Here is a 22,822-nt window from a genome sequence, read left to right as displayed (position 1 = left end):
AAAAAATTGATAATGACTCTAAAGAAGAAGAAAATAATATTGAAAATCATACTAACTAACTAAAACTCGTAATAAACAAGAGAAAGACTTTGAATTTGCTATACCATCTCTTTAAGTAAGTTCAAAAGGAAAAAGCATTGAAAAGATTAATAAGAAGAAACCTATTAATATACCTGGACCGTAATTATTAGATTTTTAATCAATAGAAAGATCAATTTCGAGGGCTTATAATAAGACACAACCACCAAGTGTCGTGGATCATCAAATATTCTCTGTATGCCCTTCTTCACAATCCTCTTCCACCTTTGTGCAGGAAAAACTCAATATATCACCTATTCTGTGACTTCCTTATTCTTTACAAATGCTTTCGGATGTACATATGTTTGCTTTTTTATTTTATCATATATATAGTGCAAAACAATTATGTTAATATCATCTATTATTATTTATTAATTATTATCTATTATTTTTAAGAAATAAATTCATGCTTTGATCCATAAGAACTCTTACCTACGGAGTATCTGTTGAGGCTCTTAAGAGTATCTAAAAGGAAATAGAAAAAATATCTAAACTAAAGTTAAAAGTAGAACTGTTGGAAAAAGAAGTAAAAGTACTGTCGAATGCTATTGCAAGATAACACGTTAAAGAGCCACTATGACATAAGCAATCGCAAGCTAAAGTAAGTAAACTACAAGTTTAAGTAACATTTATGAAATCAGAACAAACGAGGTTAACGACACTTATGGTTAGACGCTAGGAATTTCAAGAAAAATACAATAGCCGGTATAATAAGACGGTCTGAAAAATTCTATTTTGATTTTATTCATTTCGACTGCAATCAAAAAATTTAAAGAAAAATTGTTCTAATATAAATAAGTTTCTTATTTTTTTATTTTTTTATGTTTACTATTATTTTCCATTTTTTCCAAGCACTGTGTTTTTCATTAGATAATATAAATTTTGTTTTTAAATAACTAGTACGGATGTTAATATTTAAATCGATGTAAATGTTTAATCAATAAAACTGAATAAATTCTAAGATGCAATGTATTTTTATAAGTTTTAAAAAAATCCTAAATATTGTTGTACAAATAATAGTAGTGTATAACATAACGTTGTCTTAATTTGAGCCTTGTAAGCAACTTTATTTCATGCTTATTATATCAATATTCGACCACAGACAGTCATTGAAATCAGAAGTGTTTTGTTTTTGTTCTTTTCTATTCTCTTTTTTTTAAATCTTAATGTATTCTTAATTTCTTAACATCTTATAAAATGGCTAAAACTTGTAGTGGATGTAGTACAAAAATCGCAAAACTAGCTAAATGCAATTCTGTAATATTGCATCTCATCCAGCATATTTTTTAGGATCTGGTTATTCTTTCTGTGGAGACAAGATTCTAAATTTCAAAATACTACTACTTTCTTGGTCTCAAAGGATAAGATATATTAAGATTCGTGACATTATCCAAAAGAACGATTACCTTAAAAGCTTAAAAATTGATATTCAGAAACTTTAAGATAAAATTAATATTATATTACTTAGTACTAGACGCGAATCTTTTCGTTACTTCGGCCGCGTACTTTGTTCCGTTTTCTCCCTCGGTAAGTTTTTCTACGTTTGTCCGTTTATTTCCTGTCCGCTACCCATTGGTATTATTTACAGAGAGCCGTTCCCTCATTCTAGCAATAACCAAAAGTAATCCGAGTCACAATCCGTCCCCCTGTACGACCTAACATCTAGTATGTTCGTGTGCCGCCGTTTATTAGCCAGAATGTGATCTATTTTGTTATGCGTATTTCTATCGGGGAAAATCCAGGTTAGTTTATGAATATTTTTATGTTTAAAACACGTACTTTTAACGATGATATTTTTTCTGGCTGCATAGTTAATTACCCTTACTCCGTTATCGTTACTTTCCTTGTGGAGACTCTTGAGCCCGATCGTCGGTAAAAATCTCTTCTTTACCGATTTTAGCGTTAAAATCCTCCACGACTAATTTCATTTAATCTTTCAGCAATTGATCCACGATACGTTCGAGTTCCTCGTAGAACCCATCTTTAATTTCGTCCTCTTTATCTTCCGTCAGTGTATGTACATTAATAATCGCAATCTTGTACCATCGACCCTGCAAGACGAGCAATCCTTATCTTTCATTTATAAACTTAATGTCTTTTACCGCGGATAGTATTTTTTCCTAATCATGAACCCGACGCCGAAACTATGGATCTCCGACCTTTCATGGTAAAGCGTGAACGCCCTTGCGTTGAACGAACCTTTCCCGGCCCATCTAGTTTCTTGTAGAATCGACGATTTTAACCCCGCATTTCTCGACCTCCCCAACCATCACCTGAAACGCCCCGAGTCTGAACAAGCTTCGCACGTTTGAGGAACCAACTTTATACTCTCTTCCGTTTTTCGACTTTACTCTACACGAATTCCTCAAGGTAGTCCTTACCCGAAAATCCGAAAGGGGTACTAGTTTATCTCCGGAAAATTTTATTCCAATCAAAGATTGGACACGTGGCTCGCCTATCGTCGACTTGACTGTATATTGATAAAATGAGTGAATTTCACCTCCTGCCTTACTATAATAGTCTAAAGAGTGCTTATGCACTTTGCTTACTCTTTCTTTCGTCTATTCACTGATCTCGCGAAGATAACCACTATGGAAATATATAGATTGCTGGTACACTTTTCCTTCCTTATCACCTTCTTTGTCTGTTCATCGTTAGTCCTTCGTCGCTGAAGGTGTATAGTTTAAGAAGTCCAGCGGAAAAATTGGTCAAATGTTTTTTCTAATAGGCTCAGCAGAACGTGTGTAGTGGAGAGAGCGTAATCTTTAGCGCTTCTATACTCCCTATAGAATCAAGGCGCGAACTTCGATAAGACTAAGGTGAGCATTTCGAATATAGTTTTAATAGTCTACGATCACTTCCGATCGTACAGTCATGCTTACATCAGTCATGACAATACAAATGCACAACAAGATCATTTGAAATAATTAACCCTTTCGCTACTACGAGCGACTATAGTCGCTCTCCATGTGATGCCACTCAGGTACTACGGGCGACTATAGTCGCTTTCCATGTGATGCCGCTGAGATACTACGAGCGGCTATAGTCGCTCCCGCTAAAGATGTCGCGTAATTGTATATATGATAAGCGCCTGCAGTTGCTATGCACAGAGTATCTCACTCTAGACATGCCGCGTGAGTCTTTCGTTTTGCATCATTTGTTTTTTACGGGCTTCAATAATAAACCAAATGCCTCAATCATAAGTCTTACGACACCGGCTCGAACGTTGCGTGCACCGTGCACTGTTTCGGTATAGCGCGCCGTACTGCGGGAGTACCGCGGCTGAGATCCGCCCCGTAGCGAAAGGGTTAATTAAACATGGTAAAAATTGTATATATTTAAAAAAAAAAGTAATGAACTGCACATAGCATAAGTGAGTAGTTAGAATTGTACATTTGAAATAAAATAAATTTTTATTATTTATATGAATATATCTATATTAATTTATTCATTTGTTCCGTTGCAAAAATATTATAAAATTATAAATAATAAAATTAACATCATTATTAACAATGCACAATATATGTGCAGCAAATGCATAAATTAAATGTTTAAAACTCTTCATTTCATAGTCGCAGATCCATACACTTTGGTATGACGTTTGCAGTTCTTATAATAATTTTTCACGCAATACTAAGGAACATTGAAAAAATGTTTAATTATTTTGTACTTAACACAGTAACAATTTGGAAAATCAATGTTGATTTTCTCAAATAATACTTTTAATAAATCACAGTTACTATTTCTAATTATCACATCTTGGTACAAAGTGAAATAATGTTCACAATGTAAAATTAAATTATAAGTTTCCATACATGGTTCCTTTAAACCACCTTTGTTTAACCCTTTGGTGTAATACTTTGCTTTTTTTATAAAATCTATATTTGGCAAATTTGAAGATGTCAAAAATTGCACACAAGTTCTACAAACACGTTTGGCTACAGCATTAGTTGTGCTGCCAGCTAAATAAAAGATGCTATTTGCATCATAACGAGAAATCCAATTGCTAAACTAATCAATTAAAAATGTTTGCACACAAAACTGAGTATCACTTGTTTGTAGCTTTTTTACTGGAGGTTCAACAGTCTTATTTGCAGCCAATACTGGATGGTTATTACAAGCAAGCGTTAAAATAAGAAATTGTAAACTTTACAATACTATGATCGTTCTATTTATTTACAAAAAGAATAAATATACCTTCAATTTTTGCTAGACAAAGCCCAAAAATCTTTGTAGTAAGCTTAGAAATTTTTATTGAAAATGTATTTTTCAATATGTTTTCAGTCAGATATTAATAGTTGTTTACGACTATTAAATGACTATTAAATGATTTCAATAAAATTTCTTCTTCATTCATTCACAAATAATTAAAAAAATTGCAGAAAATAACGATAAAACCTACAGACTAACACTCACTATATACGTTTTTTTTAAACTTCCGCTCACTCGAGGACTGAAAATGGCGGATGAGAGTACTCATCTCTATAGTGCTCTATAGTAGGTATGGTATGATTATAGCAGTTGTAAACTGATGGACTGTGGTAATATGTGGAAAATCAGGAAGGATAGCTAAACTATTAATAATATAACACTCTGTGATTATATATTCTTCTGAAACGTAGTTGCAGCTTTATTGTGTCTTGTACAACCAAACTTATAAAGGCACGTGCTATCTGTCCCCGTTTTCCAATTACAGCACTAAAGCGCATTATGCGCAGTGATCCCAGAGACTTTAGTTCGTCTGATCGACACAGTGGCGTAAAATTATCGTACGCGGTAGAAAATTATCGTACGCCCCGGGAAAATTTGAAATCCGACAATTTTTCGGAAGAAATTTTCAAAATGTGAGAAAAGTGTCCAAGTTCCAACTTTTTCAAAGTTGATGACCTTTTTTTCTTTTTTTTTTTTTTAGTCATCAAGTTCAATACCCTATCATAACGATAAAAACGGCGGTCCGTAGGGAAATAGACTTGTTCGTACACGGATCGTGGTGGTAGGGGTGGTGGTGGCTGTGGTGGGGGTGCACCTTTCCTAAATTTGTTGACTAGAAAAAAAAAAGGTCATCAAGTTTTCGAAATCCCAAATGGATCGTACAGGACCTCAAATTTTCGTACGCGTACGATAATTATCGTACGAATGGGATCGCTGCGCACAATGCCGCATTGTGCTAATGCTTCATTGGAACATGAATTAGTTTTCAAGTGCACCAGCAGAGTGCGCTAAGTTCAGTGTTTCGATACCCTATCATGAAAACGATCGTTTTTATCGTTTTCATAATAGGGTATTGAACTTGATGACTAAAAAAAAAAAAAAGGTCATCATCTTGAAAAAGTTGGAACTTAGACACTTTTTCCAACTTTTTCAAAATTTTGTCCGAGATTTGTCAGATTTCAAATTTTCCCGGGGCGTACGATAATTTTCTGCCGCGTACGATAATTTTGCGCCCCTGTGTCGATCAAACGAACTAAAGTCTCTGGGATCACTGATTGTGCGACACTGAGTCGCATTATGCTCTGTAATTGGAAAACGGGGTGTATGTGAGAAATGGTTACTTTGCTCATACAGTGGCACCACCTAATAGTAACTAGAAGTTGCTACTAGTCTCTACGAGCAGTCTCTTCCGCTTTGTCTCACTCACTCTTGACTGTGGTGTTGTTCTGAGAGCACGTGCCTTCTTCATAAGCTTTGGTTGTACAAGATACAATCAAGCAGTAACTACGTTTTAGAAGAATATATAATCAAAGAGTGTTATATTATTAATAGTGTAGCTATTGTTGCGTACAGGTGCCTTGATCAGTACTATGGCAATTATTCTGTTGTAAGAAAGGGTTGGAGGAATGTGGGTTGTGAATCGCTTGTTGTAATTTAACGTATTATTGAATTGGGGAGCGCTCTTGCGCCCCTGGTTATGTGAGTTGTTTATTATTGATGCAAATATAACGCTAATGCGTGTATACTGCTACTGGAACGACTGGAGCTGATGAGTGCGAGTATAACGCTGATGCGTATATACCGCGTCTGGAGCTGATGAGTGCGAGTATAACGCTGATGCGTATATACCGCGTCTGGAGCTGATGAGTGCGAGTATAACGCTGATGCGTGTATACCGCTGCTGCCACCGCCGCTAGTGCCACCGCCGCTAGCTGCGTGTCTTCCGCTGCCTCTGCGTCTCCTCGGTCTTCTTCTTCTTCTTCTTCTTCCAGGAAATGTAGTGTGAATCGTGAGTTGTACCGAAGTGACCGCGGCTCGGATTCTTGCGCCCCTTTATACTCAGAATGGGTTTCGGACCTCCCTTCCCCAACTTGATTGACCATTAGGAATAGAGTTCCCCCACTCCGCTGTGTTCTCCAATGAAGGGCTTGTGTTTTAGTGAGACTTAGAGAAGCACAAGACTAGGTAAAGCACCTACTATGCGTCGCTTTGTTGAAACGAAGCTATCCACAGAACACTTCCACAGCACACTGTAACTCATGCCTTTCGTTGCGTGCTACGCAACATACCGCCCCCCGTTGAACGAATCCCGTTCAACACTTGTACACTCAGGTTTTATCGGCTTCGGTTTCATTGAGTAATGGAGACAGTCTTGTAATGCCACGCTTGAGATGGCCATTGGCAGTTTTCACTGTAACAACGCGCGTTATGCCGTCAGAACCCGCATGCAATTCTGTTACTCGCCCTAATGGTCACTTAAGAGGAGGGGTATTATCCTCTCTTAAAATAACGAGTGTTCCTATACGTATGTTATCCGTTGTACCCTTATGCCACTTCTTTCGCACTGTTTGTTCGTTCAAATATTCCTTGTGCCATCGATTCCAAAAATGTTGTCGCATTTGCTGCACATGTTGCCATTGTGATAATTGACCACATGGTACATCTCTGTAATCGTGATCTGGCAAGCCTATTAGCGAGTCACCTATTAGGAAGTGCCCAGGTGTGAGAGCACGCAGGTCGTTTGGATCATTGAATAAGGGCGTGAGAGGACGAGAGTTGAGGATAGCCTCTATCTCCAAAACATAAGTTAAAAGTGCTTCATAAGTGAGTAGTGTTTCACCAATTATCCGAACTAAATGATGTTTAAAGGACTTTACCGCAGCTTCCCAGAGACCTCTTAAATGAGGTGATCGAGGAGGAATGAAGTGCCACTTGATGCCATCGTTCGCCAATTGTCGAGCGGCGAACGTCAATATTTTATTTGCCGCGCCCACGAAAGTTGTTGCATTATCTGAATATATGTCTGAGCATTTCCCCCTACGAGCCATGAATCTTCTTAAGCAGGCTAAGAATGACTCGGTTGTCAAGTCGCTTACTAATTCTAAATGTACTGCCTTTGTGGTGAAGCAAACGAATACCGCCACGTATACCTTGATACGTCCGCGATTGCGATGTTGTTTTTCCTTTATGAATATGGGTCCGCAAAAATCAACTCCGGTATACAGAAATGGCCGATTTAACTGTAAGCGATTTGTGGGTAATTCACTCATTTTATATCTAGGAATAATCGGCTTCCATCGTCGACAAATGGTGCATTTGTTTATTACACGTTTCACTTCGGCGCGTCCGTTAATAGGCCAAAAATTTTCGTGAACGGCGTTAAGCGTTGCTTGTGCACCGCCATGATAGATCCTTTCATGTTTTTCACGAATTATGATTGCGGTAATGAAATGTGCCTTCGGTAATAACGCTGCGTGTTTTTGTTCATATGGTAAATCACTTCTATTTAGTCTCCCGCCAACTCTTAAGATCCCCCTTTCGTCAATGAATGGATTAAGATTTGTTATTGACGAGCGAATATCCTTTCCTGACACGATTTGCTCGATGAGTTCGGAAAAGGTTTCTCTCTGAACGGCCTTGATTATAGTTATTTCTGAATTTTTCAATTCGCCTGCTGTTAACTCCCCACTAGTCCTGTTTACAATGGTCTTTCTAACATTATGTATAAACCTGAAGCAATAGGCTACTACGCGCTTTAGCCTCTGAAATGAAGAGTAACGCCTAAATAGATCGAATGAGTTGACTGAATTCGCGATAGCCACGGTCTTTTTCACCTCGGGCGTTTCTATACTGTCCATTACCTGATGTGGCCAAAGTGATTCGTGTTGGAGGAGCCATAAAGGTCCCGCCTGCCAGAGGTTGCTCTAAATAAATTCGGTTATCGTTATGCCGCGAGATATTAAGTCTGCCGGGTTATGGTCCGATGCCACGTGCCGCCACTGCTCAGGAGCAGTGCTCTCTAAAATTTCTGTCACCCGATGTGCTACAAATGTTTTCAAGATATGTGGTGGTGTTTTGAGCCAGTGTAGTACTATTGTCGAGTCAGACCAGAACACTGCGCGATGAAACCTGACTCTTCGTAGTGCATGTTTGGTGGCCCGATATAAACGTGCTAATAAAACTGCGCCACACAATTCTAAGCGCGGAAGCGATTGCGTCTTGAGTGGAGCTACCCTAGATTTTGCACATGCTAACTGAGCGCTCGATCTGCTATCCGTCGTTTTTATATATATACATGCCCCGTATGCCCTTTCGCTTGCGTCACAAAAACCATGAATTTCCAGTTCTACACCGCAGTTTAAGACCCTGCGTGGAAACCTAACTTCTTCTATTCTATGCAATTCATGTCGGAATGATTGCCACGCTCTGCCTATGTCTTCTGGCACGGCTTCGTCCCATGAGGGTTGTAGCTGCCACAATTTTTGCATTAGTATTTTTGCGTTGATTATAACCGGTCCTAATAACCCTAATGGATCGAAGATTTGTGCAATTTCTGATAATATATTTCTTTTAGTGACCTTAGATGGATTATCGTTGTGTTTTACCGCATAATTTATAGTATCATGCATGGCATTCCAGTGTATTCCTAATGTTTTGATTGTGGTCGATATGTCTAAACTGATGAGTTTGTTATCATTTTTATCAGCAAGGCCTCTTAACACTTCAGCGTTATTGGAGGCCCATTGTCTCAGTTGCATGCCTGCCTTGCCTGTTAGTGTGATAAGCTCGTCGCGGATTTGCTTTGCGTCGTCTAACGTATGCGCTCCCGTTAATAAATCGTGTACATAAAAATCCTCCTTAAGAATGATGGACGCTCTTGGGTAGTGCTCTGATTCGTCGCTGGCTAACTGATATAACGTGCGCGTTGCTAGGAATGGTGCGGCTGCTGTTCCATACGTTACTGTTTTGAGGCGATATGTTTTACCGGTTCGCTCGGGGTTTGACGCCAAAGAATGTTTTGGTAAATACGATCTCGAGGGTCCATAATTATCTGGCAGTACATTTTTGCTATATCAGCCGTAAATGCGATGGCGTGTGATCGAAATCTCAATAAAATGGAGAATAGATCCTCCTGAATGTTGGGACCTACCATTAATGTATCGTTTAACGATAAACCGCTGCTTGATTTCGCAGATGCATCGAAAACTACTCTAAGTTTGGTGGTAAGACTTGATTGTTTTGTTACGGCGTGGTGTGGTAAATAATAGCCGCCTGTGTGACATGGCGAATCGACCCTCTCCATGTGACCTAATCTTTCATACTCCGTAACGAATTCTACATATTCTTTACGCGTGTCCGGTTTTTGCGATAATGATCGTTCCAGCGCGTGGAATCTCCTTAACGCGGTGATGTACGAACTTCCTAATTGGTTCGCATTGTCCTTGAATGGTAACCTCACTACGTATCTACCTGATTGTTCCCGACGTATATTGTTTTTATAGTGATTTTCGCAAGCTTCTTCTTCGTGAGACCTAAATTTTCCCTTTGGTGTTTGCTCAATGAGCCAAAATTTTTCTAATTGTTCGTCTAATTTAGTGCTAACAGTGTGACATTTGACAGTTTGTGGATTGCGCGTATTTACATTTGTTATCACGATCCATCCTAGTCGAGTATTTTGCAAGGCTACTGATTCATTTACTTGGAGAATGTGACCAGCGCGCCATAAAGTACAAAAGGTCGGCATACCAATAATTGCGTCTATCATTGCTGGTTGACCGAAACCGGGATCAGCTAATTGGATATTAGAAGGTATGTCTAACACACCTGATGGTATAGATTGCGCTGGTAGGATATTAGTTAATTTTGGTAACAATAAAAATTTAAGTTCTATTGCGTACTTTTCTACACGTGATTGCATTACTGTAACAACGGCCTTGTCAACATTGGTGTTGAGTTCATTTATTCCGACTATTGGCACGCTTACACTTTACTGAGCGACACGCAATTTATTTGCAAAATCTAATGTTAGAAAGTTGGCCTCAGCACCTGAATCTAGTAGCACACGGCACTTATGGGGGTTGTCATCGCGATCTAATAACGACACTACTGCGGTTAGTAGTAATGTTGGTAAAGATGTATAATTGATTCTAACACGTGAGCATAATGCAGTTAGGCTTGATTTGTCTTCGTGCAATAGTGTGTTGTGTTTTTCACCACACTTCCTACAATGTCTGGCGAAACACTTATCGATAGAATGGTTGGACCGCAAACAGTTTTTGCATAACCCCGCCGATTTGGCTATTCTGGTTCGCTCGTCGGGTTTAGCCTTTATGAATTGTTCACAAATAAAAGTATCATGGGTACCCGAACATAAGAAACATACCGTGGGGGTTCGCGATGAGTAAATTTGCACTGCGTTCCGATATGCATTTCCTTGTGCTCTTTGCGGAATTGGATAGCGCGCGTATGATTGCGATGTATTTCGCGGATTCTCGTACCGAGGAGTCGACTTAAATGAAGTAGTTACGCGGCTCCTTCCCGTATCTCTGGAGTTCCTTGAAGGATGCAATTTAGTGAGAATTTCTCCGGTCTCAAACAAAAAATCAGCAAGCTGTTCTACGGTTGGTAACTCTCGTTTGGGACGATGTTTTTCCCAGTCATACCTTGTCTGATCGTCCATTCGCGAAACTACCGTATATATAGGAAATGCGTCGCGGAAATCCATTTTAGTTGATTTTAAAGCCTTGTAGTTCGTGATAAGGGTAATAGCAGCCTCGGTTAAAGATTCTGGCGATTGCTTATTTATCCGTGGGCATTCTTGAATTGCCTTTACGTATTTGTCAATTAGTGCGATCGGGTTGTTATAACATGAATCTAATAATTCCCAAGCTACATGATAATTTTCTGCGGTGATTGCTAAATCACGTACTCGTTTCTCTGCACTGCCCGATAGACAGGACATTAAATATGAAAATTTTTCTGTATCGGATAATTCTGAGTCCCTACCAACAATTGATTGAAACTTCTCGGAGAAACTTGGCCAGTCCTCGTACCGTCCATCGAAACGCGGTAACGTCATTGGTGGTAAATATCTAGATTTGTCGTTCTTCGGAGGGTTATGCGTCTCGCTTGATGGACCCGCGGAAACGATTGCTATTGGGCTATTCATCGGCGGATTGGAGTTGGGTGTCGTGGCCTGTTCGAAAGTGTGCACTATCCTTCGCGCTCTTATTATCGCATTATGAATTGACTGCCGAATATCTTCACCCTCGGTTACGTATGACTCCCAAGTTTCCTCAGACGCGAAATCTATCAACGCGGCTTGCACATTCTCAAATTCTATTAAAGCTGACTCGATCTGTTCTATTCGTGATTTTAATATGTCTATTCCTTCACTATCAGGCTCGTTCAAGTCAGTTATGAATTTTTTGAATACCGTGAATTTAGTTTTTAACACGTTGACTGCCACGCGTGTTTACAACAAAATCCCCGTCAGGCCACCCGTGCCACTGTAAGATGCGTGCTCTGCTACCGCATGTCTGTTTACATTTCTTTCGAAATGAAAAAAATGAATGAATAATGAAATGAATAATGAAAAAAATGAATAATGAAAAAAATGAATAATGAAAAAAAAAGAAACCCCGATATCTATTACGATCCTCATTTATCACGTTATTACTCTGCACGAGCAGTTGTAATCTTTGCCGTGTACTGAGTAGTACAACTAGTATCTCTGCCCATAATTTTTCAATAGTGAAGAGAAAGATGAAAAAGTCAGTGTGCAGTGATTCATATCGCAGTGAAAGGAAGACTAGTCACGCTAGTTGCTCAAATTCGGATAGCAGCGATGAGGAAGTGATCAGATTGCCCAAAAGAAGAAAAAGTGAATCGTATCATATCATCAGATTCTGATACGGATACGGATAAATGCAATCTTAGTGATAATGAATATTATGAAGATACTATTGACGAGATGTTACGAGATTTGGTCGTGGAAGAAGAAAGCAACGTTGATGATACTGAGGAAGCTCCAGTTCAACAAAGTGAATGGAGTGAATTTAGTGGTCGGCAAAAATCAATTTCTTTTCAAGAAACAGGCGGTCTGAATAAGCAATTACCTGACGATATAAATCCGTATGATGTGTTTACGTTGTTCGTCGATGACGAAATCATAAACTTGCTGGTATTAGAAACTAATAGATATGCACAACAAAAACTAAATGAATCGAGGCTGTCTCCAGGTTCACGAATGCATAAATGGAAACCAACAAATCCTGAAGAAATAAAACAATTTTTGGGATTATTGTTGTGGATGGGACTTGTAAAAGTGAGCCCAATAGCCAATTATTGGGCCAAAAACGAATTGTACAATTTCCGGCTACCGCGTCAAATTATGTCACGAAACAGATTTGAACTATTATTGTGCAATTTTCATTTTGTCGATAATATGTCCATTGCCCGTGATGATCGGCTTGGTAAAATACTTCCATTTTTTAACAAATTGGTAGGAAAGTATCAGGAAGCTTACACGCCTGGAGAAGACATTGTTATCGATGAAACGTTAATTCCATGGCGTGGAAGACTCATTTTCAAGCAATACATTCCAAATAAAGCGCACAAGTACGGAATCAAGTTATTCAAATTATGTTCAAGCGAAGGATACACATGGGCAATGAAAATGTATTCTGGTAAATCAGCGGAAGGTATTAGAGAAACCGGATTGGCACACAATGTGTGTCTACAACTGGCAGAGAAACTTTTCGATCAAGGAAGAACATTGTATATTGACAATTTTTATACAAGTTATGAGTTAGCTATATCATGCCTAAGACGCAAGACTCATGTAGTTGGAACACTTAGACATAACAAGAAATCTATACCAAAAGATGTTCTTAATTGCAAACTAAGAAGGGGAGAAATGGTAGCTAAAGAGGATGATAACGGGATTGTGATACTCAAATGGAGAGACACACGTGACGTGAGAATATTATCTACGAAACACGCTCCTATCATGACACAAAGCACGAAAAACATTCATGCTGCTTCTTCAAGCCAGCAGCCATCCGCAAGACTCAAACCTCTGGCCGTCCTCGAATATAATAAGGGTAAATGTGGTATAGATTATTCAGACCAAATGGTTTCCTATGCTTCGACGATGAGGAAAGGAATCAAGTGGTATAGGAAGCTTGGTGTTGAACTTCTACTGGGGACGTCAATTGTAAACGCTTTGGTCGTTTACAAAATTGCGACAAAGAAAACTGTAAATATTAGACGATTCAGAGAACTGATTGCTGCAAAGTTACTAGGACTGAGTGAAGATTTAACACTGCCTTCTGTTCGACGAAATACGCATTGCATCGCCGTTCGCAGAAATAATTTGGGGAAAAGCCTTAGACGCGCATGCAAGCGGTGTTACGCAAATAAAAGAGAAGAACTGGAACGATCAAAGGCACGAGCAAATCTCAGAAAACCCACTACTTTTTGTCCAAGCTGCCCTGGTCAACCGCAACTTTGCAGTGAATGCTTCAATATTTTGCACTGTAAATAATTTTGTTAATAAACGATTTTTAAAAAAATTCAACAGTATTATTATCTCCTGTCATATATTTATCTAAATATGTTCGGAAATCCTTTGGAAGGAGTCACCCGACGTGGCCTGATGAGAACTCTTGCTGTCACCCGAATACGGGTGACGTGGCCTGATGAGAACTTTTGCTGTCACCCGGATACGGGTGACACGGCAGTTAACGTGTTAATGGAGCACGTTTCCGCTTAAGCTGCGATTCAGTACATTCCTTTAGAGGTCGAGACATTTTTACGATAGAAAGGCACGAATGGGAGAGATAAGAGAGGAATTTGTGACTTCAACAAATTGATGACTCGTTATAAGTATTGTGAGACTCACGTGATGATTGATGTTCTGTAGTCGTACAGTCTAACCTTGGGATGGTTGGCTTGATGCGTTGATCCCCTGCGTCGACCGACTGCACGTATTTAGAGCTGCTTGAAGTTATTCCCACTCCGGTTGTCTCGATCATTCGTTGGCACGTGATTGAAGTCTTCCTTGCCTCTTGTCTCGTCCGCTTGAAAGTAACTGCTTGCAATAGGTGCCGGCAGAGTAGATCCGGCTCGAAGGACCAAAATGTTGCGTACAGGTGCCTTGATCAGTACTATGGCAATTATTCTGTTGTAAGAAAGGGTTGGAGGAATGTGGGTTGTGAATCGCTTGTTGTAATTTAACGTATTATTGAATTGGGGAGCGCTCTTGCGCCCCTGGTTATGTGTGTTGTTTATTATTGATGCAAATATAAGGCTAATGCGTGTATACTGCTACTGGAACGACTGGAGCTGATGAGTGCGAGTATAACGCTGATGCGTATATACCGCGTCTGGAGCTGATGAGTGCGAGTATAACGCTGATGCGTGTATACCGCTGCTGCCACCGCCGCTAGTGCCACCGCCGCTAGCTGCGTGTCTTCCGCTGCCTCTGCGTCTCCTCGGTCTTCTTCTTCTTCTTCTTCTTCCAGGAAATGTAGTGTGAATCGTGAGTTGTACCGAAGTGACCGCGGCTCGGATTCTTGCGCCCCTTTATACTCAGAATGGGTTTCGGACCTCCCTTCCCCAACTTGATTGACCATTAGGAATAGAGTTCCCCCACTCCGCTGTGTTCTCCAATGAAGGGCTTGTGTTTTAGTGAGACTTAGAGAAGCACAAGACTAGGTAAAGCACCTACTATGCGTCGCTTTGTTGAAACGAAGCTATCCACAGAACACTTCCACAGCACACTGTAACTCATGCCTTTCGTTGCGTGCTACGCAACAGCTATCCTTCCTAATTTTTCACATATTACCACAATCCATCAGGTTATGGACTCAGCACACCCAGGACTTGTTTTCTTATCTCGAAAGAGATTAGAAAAAGGATAGGCTTTGTGTAGTACAGCGAATCGTATATAAAGAGTCTTGACAAATCTTAAGTGTCTTCACTTTAGAAGAAAATTGAATAAATTGGTAAGTGTTCGAAACTACCTTAAGAAGTGCAATTAGATTGCAATATTTAAAAGTAGTAAATTTAGAAGAAATTTACCCGTCCCTCCAAAAAAAACATAAAGGACAAGGGTTTAAGTACCTTGCGTGCTATTAGAAGGAAAAATTCTTTTTCCCAGTATTTGTTTTTTCTTGGTGTTTGATTATAATAATTTTTTTTCTTAGATTATTTAAAAAAAAAAAAGAAAGTTAAGTTTCTTTTTCCTTGCTTAAGAGAACAACACTCAAAAACAGGAAAAAATTTAACTACAGTTTTGCTTGCTTGAGATACAATATTCTAAAAAAAAAAAAAAAAAAAAAATAACGTACACAAGTTTAAACTTGTCGAAGCCGCCTTGCCTGTGTAATATGATATAATCATACAAAGGGCGTTGGCTGTATACATCATAAAACAAAGGCACGCTTGCCGTGGATACGTTCTAGATGAAAAATAATATTGCTCTCAAGCAAGTAAATCGAGTAATTCGAGTAACGTACTTAACGAACTTGACTCGTTTGAGATACAGTCTGATTTAATAAGACTGATATTAATTATAGTTTAAAACTATTTAAACTATAATTACTTTAAGGAGAGAAAGAAAGTTTAGACACCAAAACTTTAAAATAAATATTTGGTCGAAGAAATAGTTATAAACTATATGCCGACATTAAATTTAGTTATTACGTAGTTTCAAAAAAATATACGTAAATAATAACTAATTTAATTATCGTCTCAAGGTAAAGTCTGTAGTACAGAACTAAGCTTTGTCTCGATAAAATCGGTTGCTTCTTTAGTCTGTGATTTATGTGTTACACGTGTACGTACGGCCATCCCCCAAACGTTTCAACGTGCTGTGCCGTTTGTCATGAGGTGGGAGGGAGCACGTGTGGCATGCTGTTGCATGCGGGAGTTGCAACTAATCTTTTCTCATTTACTACTTGCAGTGCGGTTGTAAATGAAAGTGAAATATATTAGTCTCTGATAAGTTTTGTTTGTTTCACAAGGCTTATACGTTAAAACGTGAGCGAAGAAAAAATGAATGAGCAGAACGTTAAACGTAGGCTCGAATATACAGAGACTGTGGATAATCCACCTGACGCGTCAGACAATATTATAGAAACAGGTAATATTTCTCACATTATTTTAGATGTTACGATTAGTTAAGAATCGTAAAATTAAAAGTGAGGTTAGGAACTTTCAAAGATGGAAAGTTTCCTACTAGAAGTTACGATTAGTTAAGAATCGTAAAATTAAAAGTAAGGTTAGGAACTTTTAAAGATGGAAAGTTTCTTACCAGAAGTTACGATTAGTTAAGAATCGTAAAACAAAAAATTTAGGAACTTTTAAAGATGGAAAGTTTCTTACCAGAAGTTACGATTAGTTAAGAATCGTAAAAATGAAAAAAAAATTTAGGAACTTTTAAAGATGAAAAGCTTCTTACCAGAAGTTACGATTAGTTAAGAATCGTAAAACAAAAAAAATTTTTAGGAACTTTCAAAGATGGAAAGCTTCTTACTAGAAGTTACGATTAGTTATAGAATTGTAAAACTAGGAAAAAATATAGGAACTTTTAAAGATGAAAAGTATCTTATTAAAGGTTACGGTTATTTAGTTAATCGTAAAACTTGATGAGACCTTAGAAAATCTTATAGATGATCAAAAGTTTTTTATTAGAAGTTACGTTTATTCAATTAACCGTAAAATAAAAATCTTAACCAAAATAATTCTATTGATATAGGGCCTGGAGTATCTGTCAGCCCAACAATGTCACAGGTACACTTTCAGTTATGAGGCAATCAAATATTACTGCAGTACAGACGAGTACACAAATAACTCTGTCAAACACTATAGCAAATCAAATGATTACCACAGTAACTCAATCGAGTAGCAGCAGTGGTGGTATTTCAATCACTGAACAAAACACAACAGCAGCAACAGATTTCACAGGTTAATCAAAAACTATAACAAGTTCTGCATAAACAGAGAGAAAACATTGAGCTTCAAAACAAAAGTTTTGAGTCAATGAAAATTTTAATGAGTCACATTCAAAAAACATCGGAAAATTTCCTTGCTATTGAGCGGCCACGAATGCCAAGTGTTCGAGTTGTCCAAAAATATGGCAGCCAGTCAATATTCAGGAAGATCTGACTACAGACGTTGTAGTGGTCATGGTCGAGCTAGAGGTAGAGGTGCTTTTAGGAACAGTTCGACTTTCAGAGGAGAATTTAGTGGTAAATCCAGAGGATATACCAAAACCAAGCAGGAGCCGTCCAAAAAGCAAGTAGCTCCACCAAAGGATGGAAATAAACTGAGGCCACAAGCATGTCAAGCAGGTGGAAATGTTGAATGTACAAATAATGTAAATAATATTTCGTTTATTGCAGATTCAGGTGCTACTGAGCACATAATTAACAAGAGTTTGTTTTTATGTAACTTTAAACATTGCACAGGCAAGGTAATTAAAAGTGCAATAGAAACAAATTAGCTGACATTGAAATAGATGGAATCGGCGACCTTTACTTAAAATCAAAACTTAATAAATAAAATTAACAAACGTATTATCTGCAAAAAATATAGCAAATAATTTAATTTTTCTTAGACGTTTTGCAGACACAAATTAGAAATATTTGACAAAGAAACAGGTGAAACATGTTTGGGAAAGTATATTAAACTTAACTGGCATGTCACTTGGAGGTGAAATTTGCAAAAGAAAATAATAGGCCAGATTACAAAACGTATTCTTGTACTGCTGAAATTATTTCTCCAAATGATTTTTCCAAACAATCTCAGACGGTACCTGGTGATTTAAAGTTGCAAAAAATGGAGGGAGATTTACAGGTTCTATCTCATAAATCAACACCATCTGAGATTGGGAGGGAGAGTCAGAAGGAAAACCCTTTTGGAGAAAGATAGAAGTAATTTGGAAGCTGAAGTCACAGATTTTATGCTAGATGAACAAATTTTTAATAGAAAAATTTTAGACTTTATTTCAGCTGATGCTCTAGAAGAATTTTATAACATTAAAAGTGCTGAAAATAATATACAACAAATGAAAATAACAAAAATAGATGAAGGCATGTTATGGCACATAAGATTAAGTCATCCAAGTTTGAATTATCAAGAACTTAAAAAACCTGATCAGTCATTGAATAACGTACCCTTTAAAGAAAATATTTTAGATTGTGAAATTTGTATTCTAGCTAAGAGGAAAAAAACTACCCTTTAAAGAATCCAGATTGATAGCAGATAGACGGTTGCATACAATTCATGTGGACACATTGGGACAGTTGAAAATAAATTCGTTCCCAAGTGCTTACAAATACATTATGGTATTTGTAGATGATTTCTCGAGATTTGCAAAAATTTATGCTATCAAAATAAAAAATGAAGCAGCTAACTGTTTAGAAAGCTTCATAACAACAACTAGAAATCTATTGGGTAAAAATGAAAAGGTGTGCTACATAAGAACGGATAATACTAGGGAGTTACCGGGAGGAGTTTTTCTGGAAGTTATGCGTAAAGAAAAGATAGAATCAGATCATGCACCACCTTATACTCCAGAGGTAAATGGTACAGCAGAAAGATTCAACAAAACAATACAATAGAAAATTAGAGCGGTATTGTTTGACTCTAGTCCACCTAAATCGATGTGGATATTGGCAACTGAAAAAACCGTTAATATGTACAATTGTACTCCTCACAAAACCAATGGGTTTGTATCACCATTAAATAAAATTAATGCAAAGATTAGCACCCATATGGATAAAATTAGGAGGTTTGGATGTTTAGCTTATGTTAAACTTCCAATATCAGAAAATAAGTTTTGGAAAGTGCAATAAAAGCCATACTGGTAGACTACTCACGTACTGGATATGTATTGTGGGAGCCAACCTCAGGTAAATTCTTAAGTTCAAGGCATGTCAGATTTAAAGAAAAACTAGTTTGCAAAGATATTTTCAAAACGAAAGACCTAGAAGGTAAGGATTCTCCAACCATTGAAAAACAGATTGTCGTAGAAGCAGACGACAATTCAGTAAATCAGAGAATCGACTCTGAATCTTGAGAGAACCAACCCTGCTGCGAAAGACCCAATTAATAAATTAGTTCAGCTAGGGAAAACCAAAGCCCAAAATAGATGAAAATTTCGTGTATGCCAGATCAGTGGAGAAACTCAAATTGTAGAGGAAGAAGAATTTATACAGGCTATGCTCGCTTCTATCAACAAGGACCCCAGTAATTATAAAGAGTGTTTACTGCGGGAAGACAGTGTTGATTGGGTAAATGCAGTTAAAGAAAAACTAAAATCAATAGAAGATAATAAAGTCTACGAACTGGTAAACAGACCTGTCGATGCTAATGTAGTGAACTCTAGATGGGTTTTTAAAACCAAAATTGGCAAAACTGGAGGAACCATCTATAAAGCTAGAGTGGTCGTAAGAAGGTTCCTAGACAGGAACGAGTATGAGTTGAACGAAACGTATGCCCCAGTCTCTAGACTTCCAGTGATTAGATTAGCACTAGCAATCATAAATAAATTAGACTTAGACGCAAATCAATTGGATGTAAAAACAGCCATTCTGTATGGTACTCTAGAAAAATCTATTTATTTATTTTAGTCAAGAGTGAGTGTGACAAAGCGAAAGAGACCGCTCGTAAAGACTAGTAACTACTTCTAGTTACTAATAGGTGGTGCCACTGTATGAGAAAATGTAGAGGATTTCTCTATAGTAAAGATAATATTACACTGAATTTTATTTTATGATTTTTATTGTTAGGATGCGACTTGCTTTTCTTTCTTGTACACTTCTCAACGGCTACGCACAGACTGTTTCAGTGCTGTCAGATCGTGGGTAAATCTTACCCTCTCCCTGTGCCACTGGGATTGCACACAATGAAAGTTTTCCATGTCCGTGTGTTTGGGATGTCGAGGAAAGCCGAGTGTAACCGAAGTTGGCGGTTGGCCACGAAGTGGCACATTATGAAAGCGACTCGTGTCCATGTGTTCGGACGACACGAGTCGCTTTCATAGTGTGCCACTCCAGCGTGCCCGCTAACTTCGGTTACACTCGGCTTTCCTCGACATCCCAAACACACGGACATGGAAAACTTTCATTGTGTGCAATCCCAGTGGCACAGGGAGAGGGTAAGATTTACCCACGATATGGCAGCACTGGTCTAGTGACCACTACTTGTTAGCGTGGTTCCCTAGCCCTCTAGTAACTTTAGAGGGCGCGACCTTCGGTCGTACCGCTACAAAAATGTAGCGGTACGATAGAGCACTATAGAGATGAGTACTCTCATCCGCCATTTTTGCTCCTCGAGTGAGCGGAAGTTTTAAAAAAACGTATGTAGTGAGTGTTAGTCTGTAGGTTTTATCGTTATTTTTTGCAATTTTTTTAATTATTTGTGAATGAATGAAGAAGAAATTTTATTGAAATCGTGTAATAGTCGTAGACAACTAGAGATTTCTGTCTGAAAACATATTGAAAAATACATTTGATATACTAAAAGTATTATTTGAGAAAATCAACATTAATTTTCCAAATTGTTGCTGTGTTAAACAAAATAATTAAACATTTTTTCAATGTTCGTTAGTATTGCTCGAAAAATTATTATGAGAACTGCAAACGTCATACCTAAGTATATGAATCTGCGACTATGAAATGAAGAATTTTAAACATTTAATTTATGCATTTGCTGCACATATATTGTGCATTGTTAATAATGATGTTAATTTTATTATTTATAATTTTATAATATTTTTACAACGGAACAAATGAATAAATTAATATAGATATATTCATATAAATGATACAAATTTATTTTATTTTAAATGTACAATTCTAACTACTCACTTATGCTATGTGAAGTTCATTACTTTTTTTTTTCAAATATATACAATTTTTACCATGTTTAATTAAGTTCATGATTATGAAACATTGTATTTGCTTAAATATTCTGAAGCTGCTGAATACGATTTATATTCTTTTAAAATTGCATTCATTCTCTCTATTTGAGCCCTCATAGATTTTCATATAGATAAATTTTCAGCAAGCAAAGACATAATGGTCTCTTCGTCAACAGATTTTATTTCACTTTCATACTCCTAAAAAAGATACAATTATTATCTTTAAATTTACAATTAATTTACATATTTATATAACATAAACATAAATAATTAATGTTTCAAAATAAGAATATAATACCATTTTGCTTTTAGCAGCGACTGATCTTTTGTTGTTGTCTTCTTTTTTTACTGGCATACTTTTCATCTGTTTTAAAATAAAAATAAGAGTTATTGAGCTTTTATTTGTAATATGTTATTCAATATATTTAATATATATTACTAAACAAATCCAGTATTTTTATAATTTAAACAGATTATCTATTTTTCAGAGTAATATTAAAACATTACTTACCAAATTATTACTGAAACGTTCCAAATAGAGAGGTTATCTATGTTTATAAATCAATCACTGAATAGTATTTTGTAGTTTAATCTATCTTTTAATGTTAAAAATAGAAAGGTTAAGTACTAACATCAACTATCAAATAATTTTGTTAATGAAATTTAATACAATTATCAATAAATAATTCAATCTCGCTTGATGTCAACAAACGTGTTTACTATACAAAACCAACTCGTGTCTTCTATGTAGGACTGAAAATGGCGGATGAGAGTACTCATATCTATAGTGCTCTACCTACTACGTTCACCAGCGCCATTCTGAAAGGTTTTTGAACTATTATTTATAGAAAACGCTGGACACTTTCACATTTTCTCCTGTGCTGCCATATCGTGGGTAAATCTTACCCTCTCCCTGTGCCACTGGGATTGCACACAATGAAAGTTATCCATGTCCGTGTATCCCAGTGGCACAGGGAGAGGGTAAGATTTACCCACGATCTAGCAGCACAGTCTGACAGCACAGATTTTCTCCCATAAGAGATGTTACTCCTTACCTCCACCCTCCATACAGTTGAGTAAAGGATGGAAAACTAAATTTAAAAAGTTCAATTAAAAGTAAATTGTAATTTATTATTGTAAATTGCACTTTTTACAAGACTAGACTTTTTACCATTTGCATCATTGCATTTTTTTATATTAGTAATTAACAGTTATCAATTAAGGTTTATCAATTAACAGTTATTTATCAATTAGGGTTATCAATTAACAGTTATTAATTTAATAATTATCTGTAGTACAGTGAATAAAGACGTACTTCTCTGATTTAATTTAGCATTCTTATTATGATCCTTGACTCGTCCTCTTGTACACCCATGAATAATACATTTATTTACCATTTTTAAATAAATATTCCTTTTAATAAATAAAAAGAACATTAATGCAATTGTTAATGATGCAGTATTGTCAACAATTATCAATGAAAATTATGACGTTATAAACTTGACATTAGCAACAGTGATCCAAGAAGCTTTTGCTTGTCTGATCGACACAGTGCCGTAAAATTATCGGGTTTTCAGTAAAATTATCGTACGCACAGAA

The 22,822-nt window shown here is 37.2% G+C and overlaps 3 protein-coding genes across 3 annotated transcripts; all 3 read right to left on the bottom strand.

Moving 5' to 3' along the window:
* Positions 1-6,617: 6,617 nt before the first annotated feature.
* Positions 6,618-9,047, bottom strand: LOC149031517 (uncharacterized). Its single transcript, XM_089175753.1, has 3 exons — positions 8,325-9,047; positions 6,815-8,213; positions 6,618-6,700 (listed from the first exon to the last, which is right to left on the bottom strand). Exons 1-3 carry the CDS (start codon positions 9,045-9,047, stop codon positions 6,618-6,620), a joined length of 2,205 nt encoding a protein of 734 aa, XP_089031879.1.
* Positions 9,048-9,247: 200 nt separating this feature from the next.
* Positions 9,248-10,207, bottom strand: LOC149031516 (uncharacterized). Its single transcript, XM_089175752.1, has one exon. It carries the CDS (start codon positions 10,205-10,207, stop codon positions 9,248-9,250), a length of 960 nt encoding a protein of 319 aa, XP_089031878.1.
* A 69-nt stretch (positions 10,208-10,276) lies between these two features.
* Positions 10,277-12,030, bottom strand: LOC149031515 (uncharacterized). The gene is made up of 2 exons (XM_089175751.1): positions 11,969-12,030; positions 10,277-11,684 (listed from the first exon to the last, which is right to left on the bottom strand). Exons 1-2 carry the CDS (start codon positions 12,028-12,030, stop codon positions 10,277-10,279), a joined length of 1,470 nt encoding a protein of 489 aa, XP_089031877.1.
* Between the last annotated feature and the right edge of the window lie 10,792 nt (positions 12,031-22,822).

The sequence above is a fragment of the Polistes dominula genome, unplaced genomic scaffold, assembly GCF_049000335.1.
Source record: "Polistes dominula isolate Pdom_NZ unplaced genomic scaffold, Pdom_raw_medaka contig_19, whole genome shotgun sequence".
Lineage (NCBI taxonomy): Eukaryota > Metazoa > Arthropoda > Insecta > Hymenoptera > Vespidae > Polistes > Polistes dominula.
The sequence above is the reverse complement of the archived record's forward strand: the minus strand, read 5'-3'. Positions and strand labels throughout refer to the sequence as shown.

Excerpts from the sequence above, each read along its gene's own strand:
- LOC149031517 (XM_089175753.1), bottom strand. The coding sequence starts at position 9,047 with ATGCAACTGAGACAATGGGCCTCCAATAACGCTGAAGTGTTAAGAGGC. Across the intron at positions 8,214-8,324 it reads AAACATTTGTAGCACATCGG|AGCAACCTCTGGCAGGCGGG; the intron begins GTGACAGAAATT and ends GAATTTATTTAG. Across the intron at positions 6,701-6,814 it reads GGGTACAACGGATAACATAC|TGAAAACTGCCAATGGCCAT; the intron begins GTATAGGAACAC and ends GCGTTGTTACAG.
- LOC149031516 (XM_089175752.1), bottom strand. The coding sequence starts at position 10,207 with ATGCAATCACGTGTAGAAAAGTACGCAATAGAACTTAAATTTTTATTG.
- LOC149031515 (XM_089175751.1), bottom strand. The coding sequence starts at position 12,030 with ATGGGCAGAGATACTAGTTGTACTACTCAGTACACGGCAAAGATTACA. Across the intron at positions 11,685-11,968 it reads ATTACAACTGCTCGTGCAGA|TGAAGGAATAGACATATTAA; the intron begins GTAATAACGTGA and ends CGAGCCTGATAG.